The sequence below is a fragment of the Schistocerca cancellata genome, chromosome 8 (genome assembly GCF_023864275.1).
Source record: "Schistocerca cancellata isolate TAMUIC-IGC-003103 chromosome 8, iqSchCanc2.1, whole genome shotgun sequence".
In the NCBI taxonomy this organism is placed as follows: domain Eukaryota; kingdom Metazoa; phylum Arthropoda; class Insecta; order Orthoptera; family Acrididae; genus Schistocerca; species Schistocerca cancellata.
In genome coordinates this window covers 161,333,685-161,354,398 of record NC_064633.1, presented here as the reverse complement: position 1 = coordinate 161,354,398, position 20,714 = coordinate 161,333,685, and the positions used below count along the sequence as shown (strand labels likewise).

Sequence of the window (20,714 nt, the reverse complement as noted above, 5' to 3'; positions counted from 1 at the left end):
TCTCAACTGTCTTCTGACCTATGGTCTCATTTCCCATCCTCACCATTAATGGAACACTTCCTTCATCTAAACATTTAACTAGCACATTGCATATTTTTCTCCACAGTATAAAATTTTTTACCCTTTGGTTCTAATTTGAATTGAATTAAGAAAATGGAAAACATAATACTCACTAACTAATATTATAAACATGTCATTCATTCTTTCTCATTCTTACTGTCGTTTGTGTTTAGCTTATTATCAGCTACTTTGCATTATGTTCAAACTGAGGACCTTTCTGATATATCTGACTTTCGCTAAATATTGCAGCATTATCCTCTTCTCTTTCGATTTATAAACTCTTACACATATTATTTTGCTGGATTTTATATGTTAGTTTGCAACTATGTGGAACAGTTATAAATAATACATTAGATTTGCAATGTAAAGTGAACTGTGTTACTCCATACAGTACAGTTTACGACGTTTTGTACAAACATACGCATTGAAAAATATAAACATGATTCCAAAACACATTTTCATACAACCATCATTAGTAATGAAATGATGTTGTCAACATATTACCAAGACCAGGTTGTATCTAATAACAATGTTTATTTCAGCTGGTAAAGCAGTCTTCTAGGGAAAGAAGCCTAATAGTTATTTAGACATAGATATCAATTGTCTAACATAAAAGTAACTTATATAACTCAATTTAGAGCTGCTGTTATTCTGAGCCAGTGTAATAAACATTTGTGTTAATTACTGAGAAAACTCAAAATTCGTTGACTGTGTGTGCTCAATATCCAGAGACAAATCGTATGTATTTTCTTAGTATTTGATTTAACTGACATATTAGAAAGAAATTAGGGACCAGAATAAGCCTTTACTGAAAATATTCCCAATAACATTTGACACAATCAAGACATTTTAATATGTCATGTATCTAATAATACTAAGTTGTAAAATTTAATTTCATTACTGATGGTTTTTTAAATTTTCGTAAACAATTTTTACATACTGTGCAGTAAGTGTTTCCTGGAGGTCAGCGAGGGCAGGAAATACTCTTGCAAGCTGTACCTTCTGTGTCTGGTTTGAGATAAATACTTGTACGTGAAATAAATGGCCTGGAAACATTTTTTGTGGATATTACATGGACCCCTTCTCTAGTAGCCTTCGTTTGTCTAGTTTTTTTTTAATTGACAATTTTCTATGATGGCAATACTTTGACTAAGAACATTGTGTACATGCATGAAGGATTAATGTAGCAATTTTTAGTTGCAGCCATAATCTGTGAACCCAGAAACATTAAAACGAAGTGTTACCAGTTGTCAGTGGTGTTTTCATTCATCAGTTTTCGGTTCTATGGTTCATAATGGTTCAAATGGCTCTGAACACTATGGGACTCAGCATCTGAGGTCAGCAGTCCCCAAGACTTAGAACTACTTACACCTAAGGACATCACACACATCTATGCCCGAGGCAGGATTCGAACCTGCGATTTTAGCAGTCGCGCGGTTCCGGACTGAAGCGCCTAGAACCGCTCGGCCACAGCGGACGGTATCGGTTCTATGACTGAATTTATTTTAAGCCTCTGTTACATTACAACAAAAACTGTTGAATAATCAACATAAAGTGTATACTTATCACATAATACGTCCATCAACATTTTAAAATGTAATTTTCATTGGCTAAGAAGTATATTGTTTCAAAGGGATTTTATCTTAAAAATCACATTGTTACTGACATAATTTCAGGAACGACTTACTCAGAAGTACATAAAAATTTAGATGTGGTGCTGACTTTTGAGAATGAGTGCATTCCCATGGCCAGAAATCAGTTGTTGTTTTTTCAGATATACCTTCCTGTCTCCTTGAGATACAGCCAACCTAACCTTGAGGAATAGACACGTCTTTTAGCTGTAGCTTTGATTATGTCAGTTACCTACAATTAGTTTTGAAGTCTAAATGAATATAAACAGAAATTTTCGACTGTGCAAAAAGAACTTAATAAATTACAGGTGAGCCATAGATGAAGATTCTACTACAGCTATAGCATAACCGCTAAGAATTATTTACATTAAAAAATAATTCACCAGATGATAAAGGCTACTGGTCAATACCTACCATTTATTCATTGGAACCACTAGTAAGTAATAGTTATGCTGCAGTTCCATTCTCTGACAATTCGTCTTTTATAGTCAGCAATTTGCATTAGATTTCAGTGCAGTTTTCGTGCTACAGTTTGATTCATATAGGACTACTTAATAAATTATATAAAAGTAATTTGTTTCGTTCTGCCTCATGAGGTGAATATCACCTGGAACTACAAGTAAAATGTAGAATAAGTAAAGGCTTTGCTTAAGCACCAACTTCGTAAGTGCATACATAATTATTGCAGATTTTCACACACGATTTGGCGACCAGTGATTTGTTTGAAAGTGAAGAATTTTTTGAAACCCTTAACTCTTTCATTATGATCCCATAGAAAGTGTTCTTAAGCAGAAAACTCTAACGAAACAAACCTCTTTATTGATGCATATTTTTCACACAAATAGGGCCACATATAAGAGAATATAAAACCTTCCACAATAACTGTCCTTTTTAGTCTTCTTCAGTTATGCAGGGAGAGGCCGGAAAGCAAGCCACAAGCCACCCTTGTTGGCAGTCAGGACAGACTTGGGGTCCATTTCGATAGATGTGGGGGTAAGTTGCGTGCAACATATTTCCAGACTGAGAATTATGGCCGCCACGCCCATCTTCACTTGTGAGAGTGCGAATCGCTGACCTGCAAAAGTTTCAGTGCACGTCATAGAGCTACAGTGCCCAGTTACAAAAACATAATACGAACATCTTACTACATATTATGCAATATGAAATTTCAATAGTAAAAATTATACTGCTGAAGACTTTTGTGTGACTAAAAGATTAGGTGGTAAAACATCTCGTTCGGAATTGAAGTTATGTGACATAATTTGGACTGTCACATGAAGTTACATATCTTGAAAACTGCCAACAAATAATCATATACTGCTCTGTAGATTTTGTTAACATATACAGTGGTATAGCAAAAAGCCATTTAAACATTTATAGAACTTACGGACTTCATAGCGTAATACGTAGGTTGGAACTTACATAGTGGCAACCATTTATTCACAACCAATACAAAAGAGACATGTTTGCACCTGTTACTGTCCTTCAAAGTAGTCACCAACGTTGAGTAGAACCCGTTGCCAGCGATGTGGAAGGTGTAGTGTGCCGTTAGAAAAGCCTGTTCTGTTCATGGTGCGAATGGATCGGTCTACTGCCTGTCGAATCTCTGGAACAGTTCTGAAGCGAATGCCACGAAGTGGTTCCTTCATCTTCGGAATCAAATCAAAGTCACAAGGACTTAGGCCCGGGTCACATCGACCGAACAGTGCAGCCACAGCTTGCGCTGTATGCGCCAGCGCATTGTCGTGCAAAATGATGGGTGGGTTACGCAGAAAGTGTCGCCGCTTCCTTCGCAAAGCTGATCGTTTTTGGAGCATCACCTGCGACCATCTGAGGTCATCAGTCCCCTAGACTTAGAACTACGTAAACTTAACTAACCTAAGGACATCACACACATCCATGCCTAAGGCAGGATTCGAACCTGCGACCGTAGCAGCCGCGTGGTTCCAGACTGATGCGCCTAGAGCCGCTCGGCCACACGGCCGGCCCCACGATTTTCCAGGGAGGCGATAACGCATCTCTTCCGGGATTCGGGGAGGTGTGCCTGCCTCGAATCGAATCCGCCTCGCTGGTTAACTAAGAGGGTTGGTGAGCCGACCAGACTGTATGTAATTTTTAGGAGATTTTCCACATCCAACTAAGTTAATACTGGGCTGGTATCAACGTTCTCACACTTCTAGACCTGACAGATGGCGTACACAGGGAGGGGTGGGGCGGGGGCAAGACAGGAGGGGAATGGTGTGGCATTGCAAAGGGCTTCTAGACAACTGTCACTAACAATGAATCAACTCATATAACAGGGGTATGGACAGAGAAGAAGAAAACGGAAGGGATGAAATATTGATGAACGTAAATTTTAGGTTGATAAATGTCACTTGCTGGCAGCCTGGAAGTGATGTGTTCTTGTTCATCAGTTGAAATCTGCAATGTGAAAGGCACGATTTCAATGTCAGAGTGTAACAGGTTATCTCCTATTTGTTATCACGAAAGGGAAACAGCAGTCGAGAGGTAAGACAGGGACCGAGTCTAACCCCCGTGTTACCAAGTCTCTATATTAAGGAGGCTGTGATGGAAACGAAAGAGAAATTTGGAAATTGAATTAAAGTTCAGGGAGAATAAAGAAAATGTTGTAAATGTGTTAGCGATGGTATAAGACGTGGAAGGCTCAAATGGTTCAAATGGCTCTGAGCACTATGGGACTTAACAGCTGTGGTCATCAGTCCCCTAGAACTTAGAACTACTTAAACCTAACTAACCTAAAGACATCACACACATCCATGCCCGAGGCAGGATTCGAACCTGCGACCGTAGCAGTCGCGCGGTTCCGGACTGCGCGCCTAGAACCGCGAGACCACCGCGGCCGGCGACGTGGAAGGTCAATCTAACTCAATACATAGAGTCTTGAAAAGCGGTTATAAAATAAATGTCAACAAAAGTAAAGCAAGAGTGGTGAAATGTATTCGAATTAAATCACGCGACCCTGAGGGGATTAGATTAGGAGGCAAGACACTAAAAGTAGCAACAGGATAACTGAAGATCCCCAAAGTAGAGATGAGATTTGGTGACCTTGAATATCAGTTAAACTGTTGAGAAGTCATTTCTGAATGTAATTGTCTGTATTGTAGCACTGCACTGTGCGGTAACCTACAGCAATAAATAAATACATCTACAGTTATAGTATGTTCTGGTCATCAAATATTAATACAATTTAAATCGCTGAATCCGTGTTTCCTGAAAAAAATTAAAAGTTCACAATACAGGATGGGTCACAAATCAGTTGTCACTAGCAATCGTTACTCCCACAGGCATGGGTGTGTCTGTTTGTCCTTAGGATAATTTACGTTACGTAGTGCGTAAGCTTAGGGACTGATGACCTTAGCAGTTAAGTCCCATAAGATTTCACACACTTTTGACCATTTGATTTTGAGCTTATATAGTTTGTTGTTATCTGAGAAACAATAAATAGAAAGTTAACTACAGAACATCGTGTATTTGTTTTGCGAACTCGAGGAAACGTGACTATTGTCACAGTGATGTTTGTGATTTGTTTACGGAACGTTTTCCAACATCCAACCACCATCTCGACAAGGTATTCGGAAATTAAATTTAAGATTTGAAGAGACCGTGTTGGTAGCATAGCTTCCTCATTCAGGTAGGCCAAAGTGTGTCACTACAGAAGGGAATCTTAATGTTATCACTCAATGTTTTGTGCAGTCTCAGATTAAATGTTAAAGATAGGCAATCAAGGAATATGGAATAGCAGGAGTAAGCCTACGAAGCATTCAGAAGAAGCTGAAGTTGAGACTATATAGGCCTAATTTACTGCAAGGCCTAAATGAAGATGATGTGGACAGCTGTATGGAAGTCTTTGAGCTGTACACAATCCAGCGAGAAGCCTATACCGAGTCTTACAAAAGCATTCTTTGGAGGGACAATGCTGCTTTTAAGATGAATGACGTAACTGTGTCCATCGGGATTTTTCGAAGGACATTCTTTGTCATTTTTGTGCTACTTGTATTTATTCTTCTCGTGTTATCTGTTTCATGCTTTCCTACGTGGTTGTACATTTACGGAAATATGTTCCATGTAAATCTATTCATTGAATAATAAATTATAATGAACAGAAATCTATTGTATTGTCTCCTTTCAGTTTAATCACAATATTACATTTTAATAGCTCATGTCATTGAATAAGCAGTGACATTTGGAATAAGAATTAACTGGCTTGGCCACGACATGTTCAGTCGCCATTGTTGCCATCTTATTGAGATAACAATTACTTACATACACTACATAGAAACTGCTTGTTTTATATTGACGAAGTATACAGAAACTGGAGCACACGTAATTTGAAAGTTCACAATCATTAAGTTGTAATTAACCAAGCCTGTTAATTCAGAACTTCCTAGCCAAAGCACTAATTTACAGCATGATAGAAAGGTACTTTGCCGTAAGAAATCTTTAATTAACAATTTCAATGTAGACTTCTCTCTCACTGATGTGGCTCGCGTTTCATGTGATCTGAAACGACAGTTCATTAATGAATCAATCCGACTTTGGACATTATTTAGTCAAAAAGATTTTTTATAATTTTTTGCTCAGATAGCGTTGCAGGCGTTGCATGGCGCATGCGGGCCGCAGCCTCTAGTGGCGTTTCTGTCGCCTCCTGCTGCCTGCCTTCTGGAAAATTGTCACGTGTGTGTTGGACACCTTCGAAGCACTGATACGATGTTGGCTGCTGACAGCACATGTGTTAAGCCTTGGTACAGCAGGAACAAGATGGAACACACCTTGACTATGTTTTTATGAGACTTTGTAAATAAAAACTTTGATGACTCGACTGGCAGAAAAGGTACCACTAAATAACTTCCACGATAACCAGATACCTCACCCTGGATTTTTCAGTCTGGGGCATGTAAGAAAAGAGGCTTACCCCGTCAACATTTGTGATGTGCATTTTCAACTTCTCGCGGCGTAATGAATACTCCATTAAATTTCGGGCATGCAGCCGCGCAAATAAAATTTCTTCTACTGATATTTCGGCCGCGTATCGTCCGGCCATCTTCAGAGCGAGTCACAAGACTGATGACAAGGTGCCAAGCGCGGCCTTATATGCTCCACCGCGGCGGTACTGCGCATGTGGGTCACAGATGCTGCGCCGCCTGTGGCGAAAGCGTACGGACGTTCGATGTGCTTATCGATGTTTGATCGGCGGCGATGACACGGTGACGACTTCTCTGCAATTTAATTAGTCCAAGAGCCGGATTCCATGCTTTGTCCAAATTGAAACCTTTGTCTCTGTTTATTAAATTGTTGGCTAATCGAATTTCTATGGCTTCCTTGAATACAGAATCCCAAAAAGAAGAGGTGGATGTTAAAATCTTCACATCACTGTAATTCATGGAATGACCCGTATCAATACAGTGTTCGGCCACAGCTGACTTGTCTGGTTGTAATAGGCGTGTGTATCTTCGGTGCTCCACACACCTTTCATGAACGGTGCGTGTTGTTTGACCTATGTATGACTGCTCACAATTTCCGCAAGGAATCTGGTACACACCCGCCTTACGAAGCAATAAATCGTCATTTACAGAGCCGAGTAAAGCCGCAATCTTCGTGGGGGGCCGGAAGATCACCTTAACACAGTGTTTCTCTAGAATACGGCCTATCTTTGAAGAAAGAGCACCCACATAAGGCAGAAACGCCCTAGATCTGAAGAAATTACTATCTTCTTCCGCATCGTATACCTTCTTTTTAGGTTTTACATCGAATGCTCTACGAATTTGTTGCGGAGAATATCCATTCGATTTAAAAATACTCTTGAGGTATGTTAGCTCTCCTTGTAAATTGTCTTCATCGGATACACAGTGCGCCCGATGCACTAAGGTCTTAAGGACACCCATGCTCTGAGAAGGGTGATGGCAGCTACTGGCATGAAGGTATAGATTTGTATGCGTTGGTTTCCGATGTACGGCATGTCCTAATGTGCCATCACTTTTACGGCGAACGACAACATCCAGAAAGGGGAGGCACCCGTCTTTTTCTATTTCCATGGTAAATTTAATGCTAGCATGGACTCGCTCTGAAGATGGCCGGACGATACGCGGCCGAAATATCAGTAGAAGAAATTTTATTTGCGCGGCTGCATGCCCGAAATTTAATGGAGTAACATTTGTGATGTTTACCATTACAAAGAGCGAAACCAATCAGAAATTTAAAATCTATAGCATAGCAATGGAAGATCTGCGAGAAGTTTTTATATTAGTGTTCAGAAGATGTAATATTTGTTTAAACGGAAACCGCATTGAGCATCTTTTGTAGGTCCATTGAACTCTACATGTATTGCTGGTTGATAATAAATTCATATTTTCATTTGTTTAGTATTACTGCACTAAATCCATTTTAACAACTAAATTAATGGCCCACCCTGTATAACGAACTATGTAGAAGCAACTGACATTTGAGGTTCCAAAAGTTCATCATCTGTCACAGGATGCGGGCAGTGACACTTGATAACAACGTGTGCAAGCTCTGCGTGTTCCACACAGCGTGCGCAGGCGGACAGCACAACAGGACGAGACGACGAATTCATCAATGTCTAGCAGAGCGAGGCGTTTGCGTAATCAGGGTCCAGCAACAGAGGTTTGTGGGAATACGGTTGCTTAGCGTAGTTGGTGTTCACGAGATTCAGGTGGCTACCCAAAAAGGACTGATTTCCACCTATTCCCGTGCTCTACATCTACATAATTACTATGAAATTATCGATCAAGTCTGTGGCAGAGAGAACATAGAACCATTCTTAGACTATATTCCGCTCTCAAATAACATGTGCGAAAAATGATGACGATCAAGGAAACAAAGCAGCTGGCCATAGTAAAATCTTAGCAAATGGCTATCTAACACAGTCAGTTTGTGCATGTAGCATAAGACGATTGTACTCAATGAGTGAACGAAGGAAAGAAGAAATGAAGATTAAGGTTTAAGATCCCATTGACTTTAAGACCTTAAGACATGGAGCACAAACTCGGATTGTTTCGAGTATGGCAAAGGAAATCGATCGTGCCCTTTCAAAGGAACCATCTCGGAATTTGCTTGGAGCTATTTATGGAAATCCCAGGAAACCTAAATCAGTGTTATTAGACGCGAATCTGATCCGTTGTATTCCAGAATGCGAGTCGAGTGTGCTGACCACTACACTACCTTGCTCAGCTGAACGAACTCAGTTAGAGTGCGTACATGACCACCATTATTATATTTTGTTCAGGGTGATGAAAAGTTAAAGTTACTAACTGCAGGGTGGGAAGTGCCTGTAGCAAAACGCGTGCACGACGGAGATGAAACTGCATTCGTGGATCTGTATCGAAGTTCAAACTGAATCGTCTGGAGGTGGTGGCACTCAAACATTTTATGACTTCGAAGCCGCCACCTTCAAATAAGCTTCTGACTCCAAAACATAGGGCACTGTTAATTATGTGTAGTGCCAGAGACCAAAATCCTAGCTATCGCGACGTAGGGAAGTGGTGCGGTCTTTTGCCAGAAGAGATTTCACATTCCGGATCAATTCCAACCGTCAGAAAGTCAGTCATTACGGTATTCCTGCTCCTCCACGAGGAAACCTTGAAGAATTTTGAACGGTTACCGCGATTTTGAGTAAATTATCAACTTCTCTCAAAACGACTGCAGACAAAATCCATCTCCAGAGTTCACTTTCTCTGTTTTTTAGGAATTTTCATAATTTCTCTTTTATTTTAAAATTTTTCTCAATGAGTAGAATCACAAATTAAAATTAAAGGAAGTCAAAATAAAATTCAAAGCAGAAAAATGAACACACCGGAGGGCTGTTCATTATCAAAGGACCCTAAATCCATAATTATATTACTATTATTATTGATTATTATTTATCTATTTCTTTATTTGAGACGTATGGTGGGCACAAACGCAAGCGTTCAACAAGTAATGATGCTGTTGTAGAAATAGAGTGAAATTGGAGACTAACTTCACGCAAAAACCAATTTTTTAATATTGTTGCTTTCGATTATCTTCTGAAGTTTAACGTTTTCAGTTTTTTATACATGAACTGAAAGTCCCAATTAAAAAGAAAGTGAAAGCTTAAAAGGCATTTGAGTAAAAAACCTGTAGCAATTATTGGAATTTGTAACGTCTAATGAGAAACAGTTGCCTAAGAACGAGAGATCACAAAAATTCATTGTATCTGCTATGTCCTCCAGAAGACAGGAACACAGCTGTACACAAAAGAGCGCCTAACTGCCAACAGCTCAGGCAGCACTGTGTTGAAGTTAGCGTCCACAGAGGGCGCCACATGGCAAGGACTATAGACACAAATAATTCCCAAGTGATCATCAATCGGCCAAACTATGATATAAACAGACGCTCTGCTCCACTCAGCAGTCAGCATCCGCGCAGTATCAACAGCACTTCAAGACAGCATCAGAAACGTGTCTACAGTCACCCCAAAGAAGAGCCAAGTGGACATTCTATAAGTCATTGTAGTAGTCGTTCATTGGACTCAGACAAGAGTTGAAGACAGATCCATGCAAATGAACTTTAAACTATCTCAGACAAGAGTTAGTACTGTAAATGGTTACCACTCCATATTGCCAACATTTTTGTCATTGCTATTGCCTAACTCTATCTGGCTCTGTGACGAGACTGTACAGTTGCTGCATACTAGCAAGCTACCTACTTTCGGTGGTTGTGGGTTCTCTCCATGTCCCATATTTATGTCTAACGTGAAGAGTACTGGGTGAATATAATAATATCACTATAACCATACCATAAGTAGCATATATCAAGACAAATGACGACTCACTGAACTTACCTTTTAAAAACACAGCACTTAGTCTAGAAACTCACCCAAACAGGAGCGTGGCCCCATTCCGAAAGGTGTGAACGCTATCGTGGATTGTCGGTCCTTCTTGTCTGAAGAAAAACGTTCAGGATCGAAGACGTCGGGCTCTGGGAAGTAGCGAGGGTCGCGGTGCAGGCCCAAGATGGAGACGACCACAGTGGTGCCTGGCTGCAACGTCACAGAGCGGCCGGCAGGGGTCGTCAAGGGGTAGGCCGCCGTGCACGTCTTCTTCAGGTCGAATCCAGGCGGGACCAGCCGCAGGGTCTCTGCACATGGCAGGTGTATGTTTGAATGTGACGCCACAATCAAACACCGCGACTTGACTTTACAGGCGATTTTTGAGACAGGACACAATGGCTGTGTCAGACAGACAGCGGGAAGAAACTATGTCTAGGGAGCTTAGTAAAATTTTGGCTAATACTGAGCAACATTGCCAACATAGACAACCAGCTGCGAGGTCAATGTGTAGAAACATGGGATTAGTTGCAACGGATCATTTTCGTAGACCTGAGGTGCGCGGTACACACTTCTAAACAGTGTCTGAACACTGCTACATAGAAAACTGTAACACAATGTGTAGTGTACTGAACTCCGCTGTGGCATCTAGATTTGTACATGTTGCTTAGGTGATGGTCAACAGCATGTACAAATTTTAGAAAATGCATAATATTGTACTGTCTGCAATAATGTTGTATTATTTTGTCCTGGTTTCGGTACTTAATCATCATCAACTGCATCTGTGATGATTTTGCTGCCGTTGATGATGGTTCATAAGCGAAACCGGTAGAAAAATAAAATAACATTATTACAGACAGCACAGCGTTGTGCATTTTCTAAAAAAAGTCTAGATCTGTCTCAAGGAAACCAAAACTTGGTAGACGACGAAGCTTTTTTTTTCATTTGCTGTTTATCACTTCCTCATCCCACGTTACGATGTGGTTGTTTAAAACATATTTGTAAATTCCAAAACACTAATGCAGTGACATTAATTTCTGTGGAAATATATCTCGAAGGGTAAATATTTGCCAGATACAATAAGTTTAATATTTTGTTTTAGATGAACATAACATATATTCGTGGTTTCTCATCGTGCAGTTCACAAATAATACGCATCAAATGTGATTTTTATAGCTTTTCTATAAAACATGTACATATGGACGACAAATATGTAATAAGAAACAAAGCATTGTTGAATCTTGGTTTCTGTTTGTAATAAACTGAAAGCAGAATTGAAAAATTGAGTACAGAAAAAGAGAAGAAACTTATTATTGCAAAAATTAGTAGTCTAATAAAAAATATCTGGACGATTTTTTTACTTAGGTGTTAATATTGACAAGGCACATTGTAAAGCAAGCCTCCATACTTATTTGAAAACCAGTGTAATTTGAAAAGCAAGTGATTCGTCAGAAGGTCAAAAAATAAAATAAAAGGGTAAAAATGTTGTCACGATGTGAGGATTAAATCTACTGTATTACAATCACTCCACTCGTATATCAATTCTGATCGAACTTAAACTTACCTGTTAAACGAAGATACTGGTATAGGAACTTATCGAGATATGGGAAGCCCTTTCTGAACGTGAAGATTAAAAGCTGGTAAGAGAGATGTTTGGTAGACACAGGGAGCCAGAATTCTCGGATCTTAGAAGTTATGAAACAAAACACAATGAAAACTATAACTGAATGCCTGTAATAGCAGAAAAAACAAATTGAGCCACTGGAAAACTCAGCAATTTAAAAGGCAAGTATTATTAACGTTTCGAATCGAAGGTGTAATGTATAGTCACATTTGTCTTGTAATTCTTAATTTAACTGAACCGTCCATATTGGGAATAGATCGGTTACATAAAGCGAATGCACTTTAAGACTGGAAACAACAAATTTTCTATGATGCAGATCGACAGATTCATGCCACATACACAAAATTTTTGAAAGAATAACAACGTTAAAGTTTATGGGTAAATAGCAGATTAATCTTTTAAGAGGATAGAGATAGAATTGAAGAGGACGGTGAAGAAATGATTAGTGAAGAAAAAGATCTTATGAAGTTCATAAAAAATAAGGGGTAAGAAATAGGGGTGATGCTAAGTGATGCCTAGGTAAATAGTTTAACAACCTTGTTGTGGCATTATTTAGATGCATTTCATGGTGTTTGAGGATACTCAAAATTTTTTCAGTGTGTTAATTTTATATTAAACACTGCCAGAAAAAGGTGCAATAGCCTCAAAAGTTGCCATTTTATTGACAAGTGATGTGACAGGTAGTTCATCATTGTAGTAGTACACGTAAGCAAATTCAGACCAAATGAAACATACATGTTACAGTAAACAGTACTCAAACAGTCGCATCAATACACAGCGCACCCCTCAGGGGTGCAAGCGTGTATTCTGGCCTGCAAATGATCGTACAGGTGCCGAATGGCATCCTGCGAGGGATTTTCGCAAGCACCTTGAACATTTTGTTGCAGTTCGGCAGTCGTTCTTGTAGGCTCTGGAGGACGAATGAGTTTCCTCTTCTCCACATCACATATGTGTTCAATTGACGAGAGAGCTGGTGATCTTGTTAATAGGGAGGTACACAGTGCTGGGCATACTGCGTCGGAGTATCCGTATGTGGACGTGCATTTTCCGTATGAAAAATTGCATCATCTTTCTATCGAAGAAATGGCAGCAGCACGAGGATAATAGCGTGTGCAATGTAATGGACACTGGTTACTTTGCCTTGTAGAAACGCCGTATGTGACCATGGGGTTCGGTTTTGTAACGTGGGCAAATGCACTCCCAAATAGGCTTTTTCTACATGTGTACGGCCATCACTAGCATACAAAGAGATCCTCTCTCATCGCTGAAGAGAAAAGAGTGACATTCCATTTCACAACTTCAGAGTGGCGGTGCTTGACAGTGTCATAGTGTCAGCGTTAGTCTGGTCAGCGGTACATATGATCTTCGTCCTGCTGCAAGCAGGCGGTTTCCAATGGTCCTTAATGACACATCAGATATAATATGTGCCCAGATTTCTTCACTGGATGATATTCGGTCTGACACTGGTGCTCTCAGAATGCATCGATCTTGACATGCGTCTGTACTACACGGATGTCCGGAACCTGGTCTATGGGTGTGGGAATGTTCCACAGATCACTGCAGAAAGCAGTGACACACCACCTATACATTGTACCCAATTGTGCACCAACTTGTCGACACGTCCGTCCAACTTCTCTCGGGTCTGTAATGCGACTCCGTTCAAACTGCTGAACTTTCCCAATGGCAGTACATACTCTCCGGCGGGGCATGATTGTACGCTAAAATGAGTGTTGCAAGCACTGTTACCACTAAATTCAGCACAGTTACTGCTTGCAGAGTAAAAACAGAGGGCGGACAGACAGGCCTCCAGAACCTCATCTGATTGCCGATGACTGTGACAAATGAATCACTAACACTATAACCTCTCAGTATGCATACATTGTATTTTGGTGCCATTGAACTCAGTCCTTCGGCAGTGTAATGTTCCAACTGCAGGAAGCCTGCTGTTGGATAAGACTTTCGAAAAAGGGAAAGAACTGGGATCATTGAAAGAAGCAGAAGTGAGATAATACTTCTTCAGTAATTGTTGCAAAATGTGGTGTCAGTATCAAATTAGTCATATATAAAGATGTATGAATGAATACACACATACGTTTAATGATGAATATAGATGAGTTATTACATGAGTTTACGTGAATTACATTGATATCAACCCTATAACAATTGCTTTTCATCAACTACCTGATTCCTGAATCAAGGTAATACGTATTTTTTGTATTATGTTAAATGTTGTCAATACAGTGTGTTTCCCTTTGCTTGTGTGTCAGTATCAGAATTTGTCAATGCCTTAGACTGTGTATTTGGGCAGGAATTGAAATCAAATTTACCTATTTATTGAGTTTACATACAGTATCTAATGAGTATTGAGAGGAGCACAATTCTTTCAGGAGAAAGATTTGTGATAAGTTAAGGAATGGAAGAGTGATTTTAAAACTAGACAAATGTAAATTGGCCTTGAGTGAGTTAAAATTTGTAGAACTTTACTTTACCAAGACTGATATGGATAAAAATAGAAGCAGTTAATAAATTTTCAGAACGTTGGAAAAGAAAACAATTACAATACCTTCCATTAACTGATTTTATAGAAAACATATAAGTGGATAGTGTATGAATGAACTAATTTATATAATCTTTTATACGAGGGTCAGTCAAAAAGTAATGCCTCCTATTTTTTTTTCTACGTTTAATTGTCAGGAAATTTAAATGCAATTACATAGGTTGAAAACCACAACATTGAGGATCATTTTGTCATTTTTCAATGTAATCTCCGCCCATCTCTACAGTTTTGGTCCATCTTTGAACAAGGGCATGTATCCCAGCACGGTAAAAATCACAGCTCTGCTTCCTAAGCCATTGACGCACGGATGTTTTGACGGCCTCCTCATCTTCAAAATGAATCCCACGATGAGCTTCTTTTAGTGGCCCGAACAGATGGAAGTCTGATGGTGCCAGGTCAGGGCTGTATGGGGGATGAGGCAAAACTTCCCATCCAATTTTGACAATCTCGTCAGAGGTGTGACGACTGGTGTGTGGTCTTGCATTGTCATGCAAAAGAAGAACATCTGCCATTGATTTTGTTGGGCGAACTCGCTGAAGACGTGCTTTAAGTTTGTTGAGGGTTGTGACGTATTGAACAGAATTTATTGTGCATCCCTGCTCCAAAAAATCAACCAGAATCACACCCTCTGTATCCCAGAAAACTGTTGCCATAACTTTCCCTGCCAATCGCACAGTTTTGAATTTTTTCTTCCTCGGCGAGCTTGTGTGACGCCACTCCATTGACTGCCTCTTTGATTCGGGTTCAAAAAAATGCACCCATGTTTCGTCCCCGGTCACAATTTTTTTCAGAAACTCATCTCCCTCCAAACGGAAGCGCTGCAAGTGTTGGGAGGCTATTGTTTTCCTTGCCTCTTTATTCTGATCGGTTAACATTCTTGGAACCCACCGTGCACAAACTTTTGAGTACCACAATTGTTTAATAATCGTGATCACACTGCCTTTACTAAGAGAAATAATGCGACACACTTCATCTGCAGTCACCCGACGGTCACCACGAATGATGTCATCAACTTGCTGAATGTTGTGTGGAGTCACTGCACTCACCGGCCTGCCGCTCCGCTTTTCGTCAGTCAACGGTGTTTGCCCTTCAGCTTCCTTACAACGACGAACCCATTGTCTAACAGTGCTGACATCCACTGTCACAACACCATACACCTTCTTCAGTCTTTCATGAATGCGTATGGGCGTTTCACCTTCTGCATTCAAGAATTCAATCACACAACGCTGTCTCAAACGAACATCGATGTCGGCCATCTTACAAACTTCTGCTGTGCTGCCACCTGTTGACACAGAAAGTTACTACTGCAGTGGATTGCAGAAGAAGGTTTGAGGAATGGCGCCAAATTCAAATTTTTCACTTAACTTAATTTCTTTAAGTAGAAAAAAAATGGGAGGCATTACTTTTTGACCGACCCTCGTAGAAATATGTTACATGGATTTAGCATCCAAAATGTTAAGCGACTTTTGAATCCGTAAAGCAAGCATTGTGTAACGGACGTTATTTAGACTGTACGTAACATTGTCACCTTTCGAATCTTGAGTCTCTAGCGATTATGGTTTGGGAGCTTCTTAAATTTAAGGAAAAGTCATAAATGATGAAAGTAGACATCAGTCTATTCCTTTTGCTAGTAGCTGTTAAAGCATGGCAGGGTATATTCGGTTTTAGAGTGTTCCTTTCTGTACACTGGACCTTCATTATGTTTAAAAGCTATTTAATACGACATAAAACTATAGTTTATTATGATCAAAACGCATTAAGTTATTTTCAAGGACGTAGATTGGATAACCGACGCTTAATCATGTGAATTGACGCATGGTGCAGGGAATGGCAATTGAATCTCAATGTAGACAAGTGTAATGTGCTGTGAATACACAGAAAGATAGATCCTTTATCACTTAGCTACAAAATAGCAGGTCAGCAACTGGAAGAAGTTAATACCATAAATTATCTGGGAGTACGCATTAGGAGTGATTTAAAATGGAATGATCATATAATGTTGATCGTCGGTAAAGCAGATGCCAGATTGAGATTCATTGGAAGAATCCTAAGGAAATGCAATCCGAAAACAAAGGAAGTAGGTTACAGTACGCTTGTTCGCCCACTGCTTGAATACTGCTCAGCAGTGTGGGATCCGTACCAGATAGGGTTGATAGAAGATATAGAGAAGATCCAACGGAGAGCAGCGCGCTTCGTTAAGGATCATTTAGTAATCGCGAAAGCGTTACGGAGATGATAGATAAACTCCAGTGGAAGACTCTGCAGGAGAGACGCTCAGTAGCTCGGTACGGGCTTTTGTTAAAGTTTCGAGAACATACCTTCACCGAAGAGTCAAGCAGTATATTGCTCCCTCCTACGTATATCTCGCGAAGAGACCATGAGGATAAAATCAGAGAGATTAGAGCCCACACAGAGGCATACCGACAATCCTTCTTTCCACGAACAAGACGAGTCTGGAATAGAAGGGAGAACTGAAAGAGGTACTCAAGGTACCCTCCGCCACACACCGTCAGGTGGCTTGCGGAGTATGGATGTAGATGTAGATGTAGATCGCCTTTCTTCAACAACTTGATTATGAAATTAATCTGTAAAAATTTTTGAAAAGTGTAGTTGCTGATGCACTCACAATTGCCAATGGGGGAGACTGAAATACAGATAAAATTCTTGATAAAATCGTAGCTTAGACTCATAAAAGTTATGGTCGTTATGGTGTGTAACAGTGTTTGTATAAATTTAAGTAAAATTTATAGGTTTACAATATGACAAAGAGGTAACGAAACAAATGTCGAAGGGAAAAGATATGTAATAGGAGATGCCAGCCTTATTATGCAAAATATAATTCCCGAAAAAAACGACTAACCTAGTTATCACTGACGTCCATGGTCCACTTTAAAGTTCTAAACGAGGATACAACTTTATATTTCACGTAGTGGATTTATTCACAAAGAATGTCATAGTGTATTCAATTAAGAAAGCAAAAAATTAAACTTATATCAAAAATAGAAAAATTATTTTGTTCACGTGGGAAGCTATTGGGTCAAGATAGTGGATCACTTATGTGTCAAAACGTAGAACCCTTTGATAGAAACTGAACATGAAAAAACGCCTTTAAATTTCACTATCCACCTAGTAAGACTGCAGAAAAATACATGACAGAACTAGATGGACGTGTAGAATATATTCGAGTCACAAACAGCTTACTCGGATTTATTTTGTTATCGATTCAAAGATCATGTGGATAGTTTACATCTCCACAGAAATTTCGCCATATGCAATCATTTTTGACAAAATGTCTATAAATCTTGTCATTGAGATCATTCAAATTACTATTACATAAAATACCAAATGGAAATTACTGGTTCAGACCATCGTCAGCTGTTTCCAGTTGACGTTCTATTTTATTTTATTTTATTTACACGTCAAGTTCCGTAGGACCAAATTGAGGAGCAAATCTCCAAGGTCATGGAACGTGCCAGTACATGAAATTACAACGCAAAAGTAATAACGGATAAAAATAAATGTTCATGAACCCAAGTCAACCCATAAGTTTAAGTAAACGCAATCAACAATACAATAAGAATCAGCTTAATTTCAGCTTAAGTTTTCAAGGAACTCCTCGACAGAACAGAAGGAGTGATCCGTAAGGAAACTCTTCAGTTTCGATTTGAAAGCGTGTGGATTACTGCTAAGATTTTTTAATTCGAGTGGTAGCTTATTGAAAATGGAAGCAGCAGTATACTGCACACCTTTTTGCACAAGAGTTAAGGAAGTCCAATCCAAATGCAGGTTTGATTTCTGCCGAGAATTAACCGAGTGAAAGCTGCTTATTCTTGAGAATACGTTAATATTGGTAACAAGAAGCGAGAGTAAGGAATATGTATATTGAGATGCCAATGTCAAAATACCCAGACTTGTGAACAGGGGTCGACGAGAGGTTCGTGAATCCACACCACTTATTTCCCGAAGCACCCGTTTCTGAGCCAAAAATATCCTTTTAGAATGGGAAGAGTTACCCCAAAATATAGTATCATACGACATAAGCGAATGAAAATAAGCAGACTAATTTTGGTGTCGAACGATCACTCACTTCTGATACCGTTCAAATAGTAAAAATGGCAGCATTAAGTCTTTGAACAAGACCTTGAACGTGGGCTTTCCACGACAGCTTACTATCTGAACACCTAGGAATTGGAACTGTTCAGTTTCACTAATCATATGCCCGTACTGTGAAATTAAAAAGTCAGTTTTTTTATTGTGTGTTAGAAACTGTAAAAACTGAGTCTTACTGTGATATAGCGTTAGTTCATTTTCTACAAGCCACGAACTTAGGTCATGTACTGTACTACTTGAAACCGAGCCAATGTTTCACACAACATCCTTTACTACCAAGCTAGTCTCTTCAGCAGACAGAAATATTTTAGAGTTACCCATGAGCTACTCCGCGTATTCCGTAATGATCCAAATTCTGGAACAATATTTTGTGGTCAACGCAATCAAATGCCTTAGTTAAATCAGAAAATATGCCAAGCGCTCTAAACCTTTTGTTTAGCCCATCCAGTACCTCACAGAGAAAAGAGAATATAGCATTTTCAGTTATTAAACGACTTCTAAAGCCGAATTATACATTTGATAGAAAATCGTGTGATATAAAATGATCAATTATCCTTACATACACAGCCTTTTCAATAACTTTTGCAAACACTGATATCATAGAAATAGGTCTAAAATTATCTACATTGGTCCTTTCTCCCTTTTTATAAAGCGACTTTACTACTGAGTACTTCAATCGCTCAGGAAACTGACCTTTCCTAAAGCAAAAATTACAAATGTGGCTAAATACAGGGCTAACATGTGCAGCACATTACTTTAATATTCTGCTAGACACTCCATCATAGCCATGAGAGTCCTTAGTCTTCAATGATTTAATTATTGACTCAATCTCCCTCTAGTCCGCATCACAGAGGAGTATTTCAGACGTCAATCTCGGAGAGGCATTTTCCAAGAAAGTTATATGATTCCCTGTAGAAACTAAATTTTTTATTTAATTCATCTGGAACGCTCAGAAAAGGATTGTTAAATACTGTACATATATCCGATTTATCGTTAACAGAAATATTTTTACTGCTGACCAGACACTTCCTTTACAACTGACCATATGGTTTTAATTTTATCCTGTGAATTAGCTATTCTATTTGCATACCACATACTCTTTGCCTTCCTAATGACATTTTTAAGCACCTTACAATACTGTTTGTAATGGGGTACTGTAGCTTGACTGTGACTTCTTCTAACATTTTGATATAATTCCCGCTTTGTTCTACAAGATATCCCACTAGTCAGCCACCTGGTCTGCCTATTACTGCTAGTACACCGTTTTTCTAATGGAAAACAACTCTTAAAGAGTGAGAAATGTGTTAAGGAAAGCGTTGTATTTATCATCTATGTTATCAGCACTATTACGTCCTGCCACTCTTGTTCCTCGACAAGGTTTAAAAAACACTCTATTGCTGTTGGATTAACTTTCCTACTTAGTTTGTAATTGAATGTTGTTGTTGTTGTGGTCTTCAGTCCAGAAACTGGTTTGATGCAGCTCTCCATGCTACTCTATCCTGTGCAAGCTTCTTCATCTCCCAGCACCTACTGCAACCTACATCCTTCTGAATCTGCTTAGTGTATTCATCTCTTGGTCTCCCTCTACGATTTTTACCCTCCACGCTGCCCTCCAATACTGAAGTGGTGATCTCTTGATGCCCAGAATATGCCCTTCCAACCGATCCCTTCTTCTAGTCAAGTTGTGCCACAAATTTCTCTTCTCTCCATTCTATTCAATACCTCCTCATTAGTTATGTGATCTACCCATCTAGTCTTCAGCATTCTTCTGTAGCACCACATTTCGAAAGTTTCTATTCTCTTCTTGTCTAAACTATTTATCGTCCATGTTTCACTTCCATACATGGCTACACTCCATATAGATACTTTCAGAAAGGACTTCCTGACACTTAAATCTATACTCGATGT

General features: G+C 39.4%; 1 protein-coding gene across 1 annotated transcript in view; it reads right to left on the bottom strand.

Moving 5' to 3' along the window:
• Window positions 1-2,520: 2,520 nt before the first annotated feature.
• The window catches only part of LOC126094470 (probable cytochrome P450 6a20), a 145,523-nt gene continuing 127,329 nt past the window's right edge, over window positions 2,521-20,714 (bottom strand). The window contains exons 8-9 of the mRNA XM_049908859.1: window positions 10,566-10,826; window positions 2,521-2,766 (exon numbers count right to left, since the gene is read on the bottom strand). Of these exons, the coding sequence (XP_049764816.1) occupies window positions 2,597-2,766; window positions 10,566-10,826 (431 nt within the window). The 3' untranslated portion in view covers window positions 2,521-2,596. The remainder of the gene's footprint in view (window positions 2,767-10,565; window positions 10,827-20,714) is intronic.